General features: G+C 43.5%; 1 protein-coding gene across 1 annotated transcript in view; it reads left to right on the top strand.

The window, feature by feature from the left end:
• The window catches only part of IGSF3 (immunoglobulin superfamily member 3), a 110,239-nt gene that overhangs the window by 416 nt on the left and 93,455 nt on the right, over positions 1-16,368 (top strand). The window contains exon 2 of the mRNA XM_035116544.3: positions 583-1,367. Within this exon, the coding sequence (XP_034972435.2) occupies positions 1,286-1,367 (82 nt within the window). The 5' untranslated portion in view covers positions 583-1,285. The remainder of the gene's footprint in view (positions 1-582; positions 1,368-16,368) is intronic.

The raw sequence follows: 16,368 nt of genomic DNA, 5'->3' as shown, positions 1-16,368 counted from the left end.
GTGTCGCCGCGGCACGTGGAGCCGCGAAGCCGAGCAAGCCGGGCAAGGGAGTGGCTAGGGTGGGTCAGCGGCAGGAAGAGCGCGCGGGTGGAGGGGGACCCCCTTGAGGAGCGCGCCCTGGTCTCCCGGACCCGCGGGGCGCGCGTCTTCGAGGGGTGTTTGTGGCGCGTGGAAAGTGGGCTACGCTTCGCTTTATGACCGGAGGGCGGGGAAAGGGGAGAGAAAGAGAGCGGCTAAGCTCCGGGCAGTTGCCTGCCGCCAGTCTCCCTTCTCGAGGGCGCCCTGCTCGAGCCTTTTCTCCAGTTTGGGGAAAGGGGAGGCGGCCGTCTTGTGCGTGAGGCTGAAACAATAGCGGGCTGGTCTCCTTCCCCGCGCGCAGATGGGGGTCTTGGAGGGGCGGCGGGGCGGGAACTGGTGCTCGGTCTGCCCCCACTTCTTCCCGCCCCTTCGTCTCTGTATGTACCCCCCCCCAAAAAAAACACACACACACCGCCCGCGTTTGGAGAGGCAGTTTGCAGCAAGGAGCAACAATTTATGCCCTGGCTTTATAAGTTTCCCTGCCTCTTTTTTTTTCTTTTCTAGGGAGGAGCAGACCTGAGCTGTAGGCACCCGAGCGAGCGAGCGAAACTGAGCGCGAGCAGCTGCTGAACGGGGCCATCCCAGCTCGGGTTGCTGATCAGCCCCATCCTTACAGTTCAGCAAGCAGAAGAGACGAAGCCCCTCCCGAACTGTCGATGCAGTCCGTGCAAGAGGACGATCTCAGCCTCGTTTTCTCTTTCGTCCAGGAAAACTAGCAAGAGACACCTGCAAAACTGGTTCGGATGTGGGCAGACATCCTTCGGGCTCTTTTTTTGTGCTTGCAAAATAGCCCAGGTTGTTAATCCTCGGACACATAGCCGCTTCTCGAGCTGAGAGACTTGAGTAGTTGAACGGATCTTCCTGCACCTTTCTCTTTCCGGAGAGGGTTGATCAAGCAAGGAACTGTGTACTTCTTTACTGTGCTGTGGGAGACAATCAGGAGGAGAAATCAAAGTAGATGCTGCAAAACACCATGTGTTGGAAAAGCAGTGGTGTCTGTTTGGAATAATCATTTAGCATCTGAAGACACATTCACGCCTCCCACTAAGCTTGTCCTTCACTTTGTCTTTTTATTATTATTCCTTCCCCCTGCTGGTTATCTTCCATACCCCCTCTCCACTCTACCAAAACACTTTTTTCTGGAAATATAAAACCAGGTGGCAGTTGACAGCTGAAGATAAAAGAATAAGCAAGAGGTGAACTGGGAATGAGAGTGATGCCCTTTTATCTTCCCTCTTCTACAAAGATGAGGTGCTTTCTGCTGGAGCTGACATCTCTTCTGCTACTGGGTAAGAGCCTGCCATTCTCTGTCAATAGTCCCTGGCAAGTTTTTAACTCACCATTAGCTTCCCCCCTCCCCCCCCAAATCTAGCAGTGCTTTCTTATAGCAAGTCTGCCTTTTCATCATAGTCTTCTGGGCAGTTCCTTCTGGTGTTGTTTCTCCTCCAAAACCAGGGTTGTTGATGTTTTTGCAATTTAAGGCAGTGGACTTCTCATCATGAACTTGCTTAATTTATATTGTAGTTTCTAGTCCTTTTTCTGTTGTGCTTTAAATAGAATTGTGTCTGGTTTTGAGATGCCACATGCTGAATTGAATTCAGTTAGCAGGGCTTTCATGCTGAAGGAAGTATTTTGAGTTTCGAGGACAAGCACGGAGTCAGCGGGTAACAGAAGACGGGAGGTTGCCAGTTGATGTATGTTTTGCAAGGAAAGCAACACGGTGGTACCGCAAAGACTTAACAGGTTGATTGTGGCATGTGACATAAGCTTGGGTGGACTAGGAGTGAATGCTACTCCCCCTATATTGATGACTGGAGGGGGGCATTAAGATTGGTGCCTCCTGGCCTCTGCCAGAAGAGAAGAGTAGTACTGCTAGTGGGGCCCCAGTTGGTGGAGAGTTATAACCCCGGTTTTCCAGATAATGTACCCTGTGGATCCCCTGAGGGTACCAGCCAGCTATACCAGCCTAGAGCTGACATAGAGAATATGTCTAAACCTTCCCCACCCATCCTGCGCTAGACAGCATGAGACAGCAGGACTTGGGGTATGATGGTGGGTCCTGACCCCAGGATAACTCTACCTGTGCATGAAGTGGGCTCTAGTCCATAAAAACGTATGCTACAATAATTCTATTGATTTCTAAAGCACCACAAGCCGTCTAGGCTTTTAAAAGTAAAGCAACAAAGATAGCTGCCCTCTGGGAATCCCCCCCCCCAACAGTAGAAGTAGTGATTTGGCTAAATTCCAACTCTGGGAACAAGGGACGCTCTCGGTACAATATACTTCGCTGTCTGCTATCAGGTGATTTGTTGCAATGCTTGCCTGTGTTCTTAAACAGCTGCTGTTCATATCCCAGAAGTGACTATGGGTAGATGAAGCGAAACTGTATATGTAGTTCCGTAAAGTGCATTGTGATTTTTCTGGATGAGAGATGCTACAAAGCTGTAATTGTTCTTGTACATGTTTAAGAGGGACTGAATGCAAGGCAGGGAAAGAATCCCATGTGTCTCTGGCAAGGTTCACATGGTTAGTCTGGCAATTATGCTTCTTGAATAAAACCAGGGATAGGGAAAATGCAGCAGAAGACATGGGTGGAATGGGATGTGAGGTTGATGAAGATGAGCAAAAATGTTTCTGCTTTGTTGATAAGATCTCTCTTTCCCCACCCCCACTATCCACTATGACTTTTTTAAAAGGCAGTTCTGAATACTTGAAGGAAAATGAGCCAAGCAGCTTATGTGGATTTTATAATGTTAGTTTTAAAACAGCCTTGCAGTTAGTCACTTGCCTGTTTATTAGTAGTGAGTAGCTTTCCAGACCTGCTACTCAGACATAAGGATACACTCAGGTGGGTCTGCTGGTGTTTTGTGAATAAATCTTGTGCTTATTTGCAATGGTGATTTAAAAAACCCCAGTAGTCTTCTGAGCAAGATACGTTTGCAAAACTGTTCTGTTTATCTGCAACTCCTTAGACCTTATTAAATAACAAAGTTTTTGGGGAACCCTTAATGTTCCAGTACTATGCATGTTTGCTTGGAGGTAAACCCCACTGAAATCAGTGGGACTTGCTCCCATGTAACTGGTGTGTACGGTTGCAGCCTAAGGCATAATCTATCAAGTGATTCTATTGTTTTCTGATAGCTGACATGGATGAACTGGAATTGCTTATTCAGAAAACATGACTAGCTTGAGCACTAAATCCCTTTGGCTTAAGGACAATATCATTGTGAGTAACGTATTCCTAATATGGTGTGAATGCTTCCCTGTTCTCCTTTTAATGTCAGTGTCCCAGCCCAACAGTAGAGGGCTCTGTGTTACTAGAGGAGCTGTCTTCTATGATGATATAGAAGCAAGCAAGGATCTGACAACAGAGTTTTCAAATAATTTAAACATTGGCCCCAGTGTCCTGGTTCAGTGCCAACCTCTTAACAGTCTTTCTCTGACAGCTTCAGTTAAAAAAAACAAAATGCTCTGCAAAGCTCCTGTTCTTACAACTTTTATCTCAACCAGTGCAGCTGTATCTCGTATTTTTGTTCAGATGTCAAGATTCCTGTCTCGTATCCACCCTTGACAAAAATAATGAATGCTGCTGGTGGTCTATGTGGGGTAGATTTGAAACACACAAGGCTGTTTCTGTTTCTTCAGGCACTTTTGTTAGGTAGTCTAAACTGATGTTTTAAATTATACACAACAGACCTGGCGATGCCTTGAAGGTCTTGTGATACTTGGAGACTACATGCAAGTTTTCTGGGGGGTGGTGGTGGTGTGTGCATCCGTAGGCTAAACTTGATTTGCTTCTCCAAAGAGGGGGGGTAATGTAAGGTCAAAAGCTTTATCTTGTTCTATAACTCAATTTTTCTAACTGAACGGTTTGGAAAGCCCATTTTTGTTGAAGGCGCTCATCGTGTGGCTTGGAACTTGCAGCAACTTGCGATGTCAGATCTCAGTGTAGTTCATGTTTCTTTTACCGTTTCATTTAGCGTTAGAATGGCAGGGAAGGAAGAAATTGGGGATTTTAAGAGGGATGGAGGATGAAACGGAACACTGGTGTAACCATGGGAGAAGTCAGGAGGGGGGGGGATGCGCTGCAGAGCCATGGGTTGAAAAGTCTCATCTGGCATGTGGGTGTCGGACAGAGGGTACTGCTGAGTTTCTTTTCCTTGCACAGCAGTGCTTCAGTTACAAGGCTTCGAGCAAGTGGCATTTCATCATGCTGAGTATATAATGGGGCGAAATAGGGTAAAGTATTGTAAATAACCCTTGCGCAGTAATGAGACTACTAATGCCTCTGTCAGGCGCTGCTGGGCCTGTGTGTACTTCCGATATTTACTTGCTTTCTCCAAAGATGCAAAGTCTGATACAAATATCAGCAGTGTAATATACTGTATAGGAAACAAAACATAATAGGCTTAGAGAAAGTTATGGAACTCATTTTCCCCTGGCTGGCTTATGAATAGTTTCCCTCTTTCTTTCATAATAGCTAGACTCCCACCAGTGACTGAACACCGAAGGACTGTAAATTGTGTGCTGTGAACAAAAGGGATTCTCTGAATTTCTATGTAAGCTCTTCTTCTGTTCCCTCTGTGTTCGCTTGCATTATAAGGTTAATTTGTTTTGGGGTTGTTGTTTTTAAAGTAGGCATAAAATAGGATGGGTGTATTAATAGCTGCTTAACTGCCCCTTGACACATATTGTGGTCCAGTGGATGCTGGTGGACTTGGAATTTAGACTTATGGATTTAAATGCCATTCCAGCCATGAGCAAATTGCTATTGTAGAATGGAGACAGGACACTACCTTATGCTGAGTCAGGCCATTAATCTACTGCCTAAGAAGCTGAGATGACAGGACGGCCATAGTGGGTCTTTTTTTAAAAAAATTAAATTTGTAAGAAAGTGTTTCATTTTGTTTTAAAGCAGCTGATGGGCAGGTGTGGAAAGTTTATTAAGACTTTGATTTATATCCAACCAAGTTTTATTCAGAGATGATCCATTAAAATTAATCAAGCTAAGTTAGACATTGACATTTTATTTTTAAAAAATGAGTGTACGTTGAGTAAAAGTTGAATGCAAATTTTTTTCCCCCCAGTGTTATGTTCCCAGTGAAAACTGTTCCCTCCAGTTGTTGTTTTGCCCATTAGAGAATACTAGGCATGTACAGGGGCTGTGTGTGTAGGTTTCCCTTAAAGGTGCAAATAGCAGATGGGGGGATTTTTTAAATTGGGAAAATAGCATCCCCCAGGGAGCTCTTTGCTATAATTTATAAAGTTACGGAAGATGCCATAATAGATCCCTCTTGTTGGCCCTCATGCAAAAGACACATTTCTAGCCTTGTTGCATATAATCCTTTAATTAGGGACACAATTGTTTGAGCCAATGCACTGTTGGCCTTCCCTTAATGAAATTAATTACTTCATAAGGATCTTTGGAGACTGAGCACTCTGTTGCACTAAAAGTGCTCTAGTAACTATTGGTCATCATAATTCTGAAAGGCAGGGAATGGCTTAAATCGTCGTTTTGTGAAATATGAGAATCTTCACATTAATTGCCTTTTGTTAACGGAGCTACTCAAACAGGGCAGACATATACTCCAGTCCCTCAGCACTGCAGTTTGATTTCACCTAGGCCAGACTCTTGATATTTTATGTTTCTTGCTATGTGCATGAGACCATAGCCCATGAAAAGCAAAGCACATAACTCTTCAGTGGGCACTAACCTGTTCTAGAATGGCACTGGTAGCAAGCAATGATAGTCCACTTTTCTTTGTATAAGAAGGTGCAATGAAGAAACACAATGAGATATTTCTGCTTCCAGTGCAAGATCCCCTCTGCATTTCTGCCAGTGCTTTAATCTATGAAACCAGACTATAAACCCAGTTAAACTTTCATGTATGCATAGCATAAGCATACTTCATCTATGTGCTGGCGAGGTTGTGGGGGCAGAGGCAGCTATAGGCACTTGTGGTGGACATGCCCGAAGGTGGCATATTTGAGGGAGCAAGTGTTCAATGAGATAAGTAAAATCGCTCTTCAGCATATCGGAGTCTCCAGAGCTTGCATTACTGAATCTGTATTTAAATGAGAATTAAGACTTGGTGGATAAACCACTAATTGGATTTCTCTTAATGGCAGCATGTATGGTTGTAACCACATTCTGGAAGGACTTAAACGTGAGCACTTGTTACAAGAGAGTATGGCGTATTGCCATTACTGAAAAATTGATGGACAAATTGAGACTAGCAAGAGGGACAAAGAACAACTACACCTTTTCAGGAGAATGGTGGAGCTTTATTTTGTTCACAAGTACCCCAGAAAACCGAAGGCCAATACCAAAGATTTATACTAATGTGTGAATCATGTAATAGGAATGCGTTTTACAGATGTAGGCCTATGCTGTTATAAGTTGTGTTGTATAGATAGAAATACAGGTTTTTGTAATGTATCTTCGGGGTCTGTGGAGAAATTTTATTGGTTTTGTTGGATATGGGTTATCTTTGTTTCTCGAAAGTGTGTGCAATTTTCTGAAAATAATGCAAATCAAAGTAAATAAATCAATGTAAAACCAGACTTGAGTCTTAGCACCACTAACTAAGAAGTCATATCATTTGTCCTGGAACCCCTCTACCTGGGTTTGTTTACTCAATGCTGAGAAAATACGCACTTTGTGTGTATACAAATGTTTTTGCTAGAAATTTTCCAAGACAAAGCATTGAATTTTGGTTCTGGAGCCTTAGTGGTGAGCTTTGATCTTGCTATAGAGATCATTGAGATAATACCTTTGTTCTAAACTGGAAGAGTGTACGTTGGTATACTGTTTATTGACGTAAATGATTCCAGATCAGTAGGAAAACTTTTGTGAGATGTCTTGCTTTCTGTGAGATTACTTTTAACTTTATTAATTTGTTTCTAAGCCAACAACAAATTTGTTTGATGGCCAACAACAAATCACAGACTAATTCTGGAGATTTCAATTTTTGTGCCTTTCCTATTTCTATTTTCAGTGATATGTTTAGCAGTCATGTTGTAGTAAGCCTGAAATACATTAACTAATGTTAGTCATGACAAAATTCTCAATTATTTCAGTGGATCTACTCAAAGCATGACTGGATCCAACTCATAGAGAAGTATTGGGATAGGAGTTAGTACTGGTATAGAAAAAAGAGGCTCTGTTCTGTACATGAGAAGCTGATGAATTCTCAGAACTAAGAAGGCTCTGAAGCATAAGTTTCAGAAGAGGGGTTTTGTTTTTACCGCTGTTGCTTCTGCAGCAAAGTAAACTGCAAAGTCTATACAAACAGTTGCCTGGGAAGGGTAGAACACAAGGTTACTCAGCCTAACAATAAGTTAATGAAGCATAACTCATTCTGACATGCCTTCTGTGGTGCAATGAAAACTCCAATGTTACCCAATTTCTAGGCTGCAGATCTTTTTCTCCTGCTTCTTGTGCCAGACGTTTACATTCTCTGGTAGGAGAATAAGCTTCCCAGACACCACTGATTGACCTGCCTGTGTCCATCAAGGGCATATAGGGCCTCAAGCCATTGTCTGACATGAATTGCAATAGTATGACTGTCTTTGCCTTTCAAATGGCTAAATATCCTTTTGTAACCTAGTGTGTATATGGACTCCATATTTGTATTTGCATCCATTTCCTCTCTCTCCATACTTGCTGGATAACTGTTCTGGAAAAGTTTTTATTAGCTGTTGGTTATCTGATGTAGGGAAGCAGAATAGTTTGTTTCCCCAGGCAAACTTGAGATTTCTCCATTTTTAAGGGGAATGGAAAGTTTAAAAAACGCTTTTCATCTTCCCTGAACATGTATCTGCTATCATGTCTGGCCCTAACTCTGGCAAAATATTCTGCCCTCATCAGTCAAGAACAAGGGTCTTTCAGATAAATGCCACTGGGAAGTTTTTTAGGATTCCATGGTCTACATTTTTGTCTGTCTAGTAACTACAGTGGTACCTCGGACTGTTTAAGAACTGTCCTGTTAACGAACGATTCAGGCAATGCACTCCGCAAAACCGGAAGTAGGTGTTCCGGCTAGCGAACTTTGCCCCGGAAGATGAATGGAAGCCGACCAGTGGAAGGGCACCGGCCTCTGTTTAAGAACGGATTTCCAGAAGGAATTAATTTCGTAAACGGAGGTACCACTGTATTCAGGTTTACAGTTACAGTATGTAATTGCATAGTATTTTTTTTAAGAGGTCTGCCACACAGGACCTCCTCCAATATGTGTACTGAGCAGAACTGTACAGTGAATAAGGAGGTGACAACAAATCCCAGTAATACACAAGGTTTAGCTCTGTTATTCGCTGTACAGTATTGTAGTTTTGCAATCTCAGGTCTTTCTTGGAGGCTGGACGTGAGTGGCCACTAGATGCAAGCAAAGGAAGCTGTGGCTGATTCCAGGCAAACAGAAGGTGTGTTGCCCTTGCAATCAAATAGAATTTATCCAGGCAAGATAATGATGAAGGTTGGATCTTGTGACCTAAATGGAATCAAAGTTGGAGAAGTGTCAAGGTAGCACAAAGAGTTTAAGATGAAGCCTGGGCCCTTCTCTTGCGTGAGAGACTGTGGTTGACAAGAAGTGTGGTCAGGAGAGGAGACATGAAGCCGAGGTGCAAGTAGGCATAGAAAAAAGATCTGCAAACTGTGGTGCCCCATCATGTCCTTCAGAAATTGACCAAAGCTGACAGGAAATAAGTAGCCTGGATTACTCCTAAGGTGGAATATGCTACCAACTTGTCTGTCCTCTCAGGGGTGATAATTTATCCACTAATTAAGACTTCATCTGAGCAGCTGAGGCACTAGTAGTTTGAACAGCTGTTGCTAGACCAACTGCAGCATTGGTGTCAATGACATTCTGTGTAGGTTTGGTCATGCATATTCTTTTGTGTTAAACAAGCCTTTAACTTGCTTTTGTGTGCTTCAGGAGCATAAAAACGAGTTAAAGCCTTAGTAATGTACAGTATAAGTAATGTATAGAGGTGTGTGTGAAAAACTGAAGGTTTTCTTAGAGGATTAGGCCTGGTCCGCATGTTATGCTTAGCAAAACTACAGCTTAACATGAATGTGCAAATGTGTGGACTTCCGGAGATTGTTCTGCTGTTGCACTGAACCAAGCCATGGTGTGGCTGAACAAATTGTCTGAACGCAGGATCATGGTTTAGCTCTCCCAGACAAATCATGAGCTGTACACCATAGGACAAACCTTGGCTGCAGCTTGCAGTTAGTCTTCAGAGAACTATGATTTTTGGTTTGAAAGACATATTAAGCCAAACCATGGTTTAGTGAAACAGCAGAATGACTGGGGAGGAGCAAAGTGGCCGTGATCTATTCTTCTGGAGCCTGCCACACATGCACAGAGCCATGGTTTGGCTTAGTGTGAAGTGCACACCAAGCCATTGTGAACCCTGAAAAGAAGCTTCTTCTGTGCAGTACTTGGCACAATGCAAGCAGAGAGATACCTATCCTAAGGACTACTCTCTTCTTGGTTTAAAACAGGACAAATTGCATTTCCAAGATTGGAAAGAATTGTTCAGCATGTATATGCAGTAGTATCCATTAAAATGTAGAAGGAGGAAGAATATACAAAAGGCAGCATAAGTTTGGGAGTACTTTCCATATAATGTGTTTCTCTGATTATATATAGACATATATTCATATTGTAAATATTAGAAGAGTGACTGGTTTAACTGAGGCATGTATTAGTGAGAATATTGCACCAAACTGCCAAAAGCTCACTCTAGCTGCTATTGGTAAAATTTGCTTTGATTTGCGATGGTAGGGTAGCAAGAGACTCTGGACTACTATAACAGTTTGCTACTGTTCTTGTAATCTATTTCTGCCTAATGATGCTCTCTTATTCTACAGCACTATGTGGGTGGAAAGTGCTCATACTTCTGTTCATTCCTGCAGAGCTTGCTCCTGTTTCCTCCTACTGCCACCATTCCTCTTCTCTGTTTCTACTCCTACTTGCATCTTGTGTATATCCTACACAGACCGGCATCAGATACTGCAAATACATTCCCAATATTTTTGGGAGGAAAAAGCACAAAATGTGTTTGCATAGATGTTGCCTAGAACTATAAAGTTGGGAAACTTACACATGGACTATGTAGTCCCTTTGGCTTGCATTAAGGCAGGGTGTCCTATACTTAATATGCACACAACTGTTTTGAGAGTACCAGAACCCCAGTTTAGCCTCATGGTGACTCTTGAATCGTGAAGTAGGAAGGGACCACAAGGCTAATCTAGTCCAACCCCCTGCAATGCAGGAAATTTTCACACTGTGTGGGGCTCAAACCCACGATCCCGAGGTTGAGAGTCTCATGCTCTACCAACTGAGCTATATTGCAGCCTATGCACTGTTGCTGACTAAGCAAAAAGAAAAGGTCTTTATTGTATTTTTTATTTTTTAAATTTGGGGGGGTTACATATTAAAAGCAGCACATTGAAATTACTGTTTTTAAATAGTAAGGGGAAATGCAATACAGATTTAATTTTTCCAGTAAACAACTGGGTTACCAGGTTTACCAGGGTGCATGAAGGAGCTGTCAAGCACGTAGTGGAGATTTGCTCCTCTGGCTTGTATTAATTTCAGTACCTGGTTGAGACTGTGGTTCAGTATATGACTTTCATAGAATGCTACTTCCTCTTGCATCTTAGGCCTTCCTATTAACACTTCCTCAAACTGTCATACAAATGGATCTGGAATAACCTGACGGTGATGCTAAATTTGGCTTTCTCCTCCATGGCCCTTGAGGTTAGCAAGGTTGGTGGTGATGCTCATAAGTTACTATGCAACAAGCTTGTAAGGCATAATAGCTACTTTAGAAATTCCATAGAGATGCTGCTAAAAGCATAGGGATGATACTGATGTAATAGATTTGAGCTTTGGAAATCCACTTGGAGGGATTTCCACAACATTGCTTTTGGTTGCTGAAATTAAATTTATTATAGTACATCCAAATAGCTGGATAGATGAATGATGTTATACAGTGTGAAATACTTTCTGCAAGCTTAGATATTAAGAAACATACCTCAGGCATGTGTATGTGTGTTGTCCTGTCATGTAGCCAGTTTTGTTTATTATATGGTCTCTGTGTGTTTAAAATCACCTTCTCCAAAGGAGTCTTCTAAAGTTATGGAAGATGGGCACTTGTCATTAATCCTGGAGGTCATTATGGTAGGGACCACAGCCCACATTTCATGGATAAATCTTTCAGCTAGGCTCTTCAGTGTAGAGTAGGGGAGAGAAAAGAGTAGGGGAGAGAAAAATCATTATAATATTTCTTTATTGCTTTAAGATACAGTACTACATTATCTCAGTCCTATGGGTAGTTTACAAACATTGGTTGTTTTTTTTTAAAAAGTTTAAAAAATAGCAGCCAAAAAACAAACAGCACAGAACAGCATCTTAATACAAACATAGCAACATAAAATCCATTGAAGCTACCATAAAGACATGCTTTGATACCTGCATTCATGTATTTTTGGATTTATTTTTGGATTTTTTTATGTAGCTGCTTTGATTAGGGGACCATCCACATCTCCTTCAAACAGTTGCATATGTTTATTATGAGGTGAGCAGCTTCATTTTAAAAATGTTCTTAGGCTATTTCTTTTTTTAAAAAATTAAGACTTGGTTGCTTTTGAAAAAGACTGGAAGAGATAGAATTAATTTTCTCAATTGCTTTGGATATATCTATTGAGAGAGTACTGTTGGATAACCTTTGCACTCTGCATCTCATAACTGCAAACCTGTTGGGTATTTAAAAATCGTTCTGCTTTTGTTTAATGCTTGTTCTGGAGACCTGGTGGTGGTTTGTAACAGGTTTGTTTGTTTACAGCCTTTTGGTGAGGCAAATGTGTGTCCCCTTTTAAAGAAGGTTCTTAAATTCTGTTTTTGTCTTGCTTTCCCTGTATCCCAGGTCTTGTTGTCTGACTTTGTGATTGTGCTCTTGTGAGTAATTTCCTCTGCAATTTTCTTACCAGTCTATACACTTATGGCCCTTAGCATAGATTCCTCTTAAAAGTGTCTGTTAATCAGTGCTGTGCATCTTTTTAACTTTATTTGTTTGGAGTTGAACTTAAGTATTTTCCCTCCAGTGCACCTCAAATGTGCTATTGCTGGGGAGCAGTGATTTGGGTTTCCAGGGGGAAATTTGAATTGGATTTTTTTTTACCAATTCAAATTAGTTTACTTTACATGTGAAAACTTACAATTGGCCTCAGAAAATTTTCTGATGTTTTAGAGAGCAAAATAATTTGTCACAATTGTTTTACTCGCATTTTGTAAACAAAGCTAAAAGCCATGCTTGCTGTGCCTAATATTGTGTTTGAAATTGTCATCCATTTCATTAATGATGAACTTACAAAATGGGAAACGTTCCATGGAGAAATTAAGGATTGGGGGGGGGGAATCCCATTTGGGAAAGTTTCCGCTCTACGTTGCCTCGGGACAGCAAAGGATTTGACTAGCTCTGAGATATATGAAATTCTTGGTTCTCACTTACAAGCTAATGGCTACGTGGCTCCAACCCCAAAGCCTTTCCAGAAGGAAATATTTGGAGGAAGCATTACTTGAAATAATAATAATAATAATAATAATAATAATAATAATAATAATAATATTGCCGGAGGGTGCGACGGGGAGCTGGAGGGAGGGCGCGGCGGGTGGGAAACGCCGAACTCGCGCTCCGCCGGGCTGTGCTCCGCCTCCGCCTCTGCCCACCAGCCCCGCCGGCAGCGTCGCTCTCGCCCACGGCTGCGCCGGCCCCGCGCTGGGTATGCACACGTTCCCAGTTCCAAATCCATATACACATCTGTAAGGTTGGATGTGTTTTCGAGTCACTCACCGCCCATCAGCACCAGTGGGTGGAGAAGGGGCATGCATGTCTCCATCTGGCGTACGTTTTCATATTGGATCGAATAATAATAATAATAATAATAATAATAATAATAATAATAATAATTTATTCTTTGTACCCTGCCCACCTGGCTGAGTCTCCCCAGCCACTCTGGGCGGCTCCCAATTGAATATTGAAACAATACAATATTAAAAGCTTCCCTAAACAGGGCTGCCTTCAGATGTCTTTTAAAATTAGGATAGCTGCTTCTTTCCTTGACATCTGATGAAAGGGCTTCCACAGGGCGGCTGCTGCTACTGAGAAGGCCCTCTGTCTGGTTCCCTGTAACCTCACTTCTCGCAATGAGGGAACCGCCAGAAGGCCCTCGGCACTGGATCTCAGTGTCCGGGCTGAACGGTGAGGGTGGAGACGCTCCTTCAGGTATACAGGACCAAGGCCAATTAGGGCTTTAAAGGTCAACACAAACACTTTGAATTGTGCTCGGAAACGTACTGGGAGCCAGTGTAGATTTCTCAGGACCGGTGTTATGTGGTCCTGGCAGCTGCTCCCAGTCACCAGTCTAGCTGCCGCATTCTGAATTAGTTGCAGTTTCCGGGTCACCTTCAAAGGTAGCCCCACATAGAGCGCATTGCAGTAATCCAAGCTGGAGATAACCAGAGCATGCACCACTCTGGCGAGACAGTCCGCAGGCAGGTAGGGTCTCAGCCTGCGTACCAGATGGAGCTGATAGACAGCTGCCCTGGACACAGAATTAACCTGTACCTCCATGGACAGCTGCGAGTCCAAAATGACTCCCAGGCTGCGCACCTTCAGGGGCACAGTTACCCCATTCAGGACCAGGGAGTCCTCCACACCTGCCTGCCTCCTGTCCCCCATGAACAGTACTTCTGCCTTGTCAGGATTCAACCTCAATCCGTTAACCACCATCCATCCTCCAATTGCCTCCAGGCACTCACACAGGACCTTCACAGCCTTCACTGGTTCTGATTTGAAAGAGAGGTAGAGCTGGGTATCATCCGCATACTGATGAACATCCAGCCCAAATCCCCTGATGATCTCTCCCAGCGGCTGCATGTAGATGTTGAAAAGCATGGGGGAGAGGACAGAACCCTGAGGCACCCCACAAGTGAGAGCCCAGGGGTCTGAACACTCATCCCCCACCACCACTTTCTGGACACGGCCCAGGAGGAAGGAGCGGAACCACTGTATAACAGTGCCCCCAGCTCCCAAACCCTCTAGATCAGGCATGTCAAACCTGCGGCCCTCCAGATGTTTTGGACTACAATTCTCATCTTCCCCAACCACTGGTCCTGCTAGCTAGGGATCATGGGAGTTGTAGGCCAAAACATCTGGAGGGCCGCAGGTTTGACATGCCTGCAATAGATGGTCCAGAAGAATGTTATGGTCGATAGTGTACTTATACTTCCTTATAGCTAAATGGGTCAATTGTTAGATGAGTAATCACCATGGAACCTAACTAGGATTCATTCATGCATCAGAAAATCCATAATGGTGGACGAATGGTGGCCCACAAGATGGCTTTTCTACCATTACTGAACCTCCTCTGCAGGTGCTTCAAGTGTTCTGGGGTGTGTCCTAATATGTGCACGAGATCTATGACAGATGTTCATGACTTCATTAATTGGTGAGTTGATGTGGAAAGTGCTCTTTGAAGGAAGGAAACTTGAAAACAGTTGCCCTATCCTGTAGATGGCTGACATTTTATTGGAACCTACATGACTTTCTTAAGTTCGAAATAAGGAACAAGATGGGTTCACTTGTCCATCTCGGGAAATTCCAGGTGACAAGATCACAGCAGAGAATCGAGTTTGGCTTTCAACCTCCTTGTTTAGTAGCTGTGTTTTAACAGGCATTGGTTCAGTCTAACATCTCTATAGATGTTTACAACAAGAAAGTACCTTTCTGTCTTGAATCATTCAAGTGTTTTTATTCATTAATAAATCCCTCCTGAGTCTGCTATATTAGATACACTGAAATCAGATAAATAAAAATCCTCTCTTCTTGTTAGCTATGTAAGCCTTGCCTCCAGTTTCTAATCAGAAGGGACCAAATATGTAAAGGAACAGAGGAAGATCAAAGCTTCTTGTGTTCTTGATATAACTAGGGAATTTAGACTGGAGCAGTCATCCTGTTGTTGTGGATAGTTTCTGCCTTGGTTTTGTCTGTGTGCTCTCCTTATCAATTAAAAACATATATCCTTGCTGTCAAGTGTATACTCAATCAGTGTTTTTCTTTTCTTTTCTTTTAATTCAGTAAGCCTAACCTTGAGGGGTATGTCTGAAATATTGCAGAGGATTGGAACCAGCCTAATTAAGTTATGGCAGAATTCGGCTTTGTGTTGACAGGAGCAGTTCAGAAATTGTTTTTTTGAGCTATAAAATAATGGTTGTTGGAGGCTGAGGCCATGTTTTGACATCTCTCTAGTCCTTTGTTACATCTGCAAATTTTTATAGGATAGGCTTCACAAACAAGCACTATATATACCATCCATTTCAGCTTGATAAAGAGATGACTTTACGTGTCTAAATGCAAAGGAGAGTGTCTATTTCCCCCCAGTTAGAATTAAAAAATAGCCATTTGTGAAAATCAATTGGGATTGTAGGAAGCTGCCTTATACAGAGTCAAATCATTGGTCCACATTGCTCAGTATTGTTTCTGTTGACTAGCAGTGGCTCTGTGATTTCAGACAGGAGTCTCTCCCAGTCCTTCCTGGAAATCCAGGAACTGAACCTGAGACTTTCTGAATGCAAAGCAGATGCTCTTGTCACAGAGCTACATCCCTTCCCCTAACTACAGGCAAACGTGATTGGAAAAGGAACTGGACATGTCCAGAGCATGAGATGATGATGATGATGATGATGATGATGATGATAATGGATCGAGATCTCTTCATTCAAGGAAAGAAAGTACAGGGCCATCTAAGTATATCCAGTGCCGTGATGCAAAGATCCCTCTGGCGCCCCCCCCTTTTACCGCGCTGCCAACACCTTTGCAGGGCTGGAGGAGGCGGGCAGCAGCTGGAGGGCGGCTCCTCTGGTGGGGAAAGAGGCACATGCTCCAGGCCCGCCACTGTTTCACTGCTCTGGGCGGAGGCGGGCGAGGGCGGTGAGCTGATGCCAGGAGGTGCCGCGCCCAGCCTCCGCCTCTTCCCTGAAACCCATGCCGCGGTGGCCACGGCAGACAGAGGCTCCGGGCACGGCATGGCGGAGGCACAGCACGGCAGAGGTGGGAGAGGGCAGCGAGTTGATGCCGGGAGGCGACGCATCATGGGCGTACCCAGGATCAAAACTAGGGGGGGGCAAGGGGAGGGGCCAAGGCACGGAAGGGGAGGGGCCACAAAGTGGGCGGGAACAGCGAACTCGCGCTCCGCCGGGCTGTGCCCCTCCCTAGAAGCAG

The sequence above is a fragment of the Zootoca vivipara genome, chromosome 4 (assembly GCF_965207765.1).
Source record: "Zootoca vivipara chromosome 4, rZooViv2.hap1.1, whole genome shotgun sequence".
In the NCBI taxonomy this organism is placed as follows: domain Eukaryota; kingdom Metazoa; phylum Chordata; class Lepidosauria; order Squamata; family Lacertidae; genus Zootoca; species Zootoca vivipara.
This window is presented reverse-complemented; position numbering and strand designations above follow the sequence as displayed.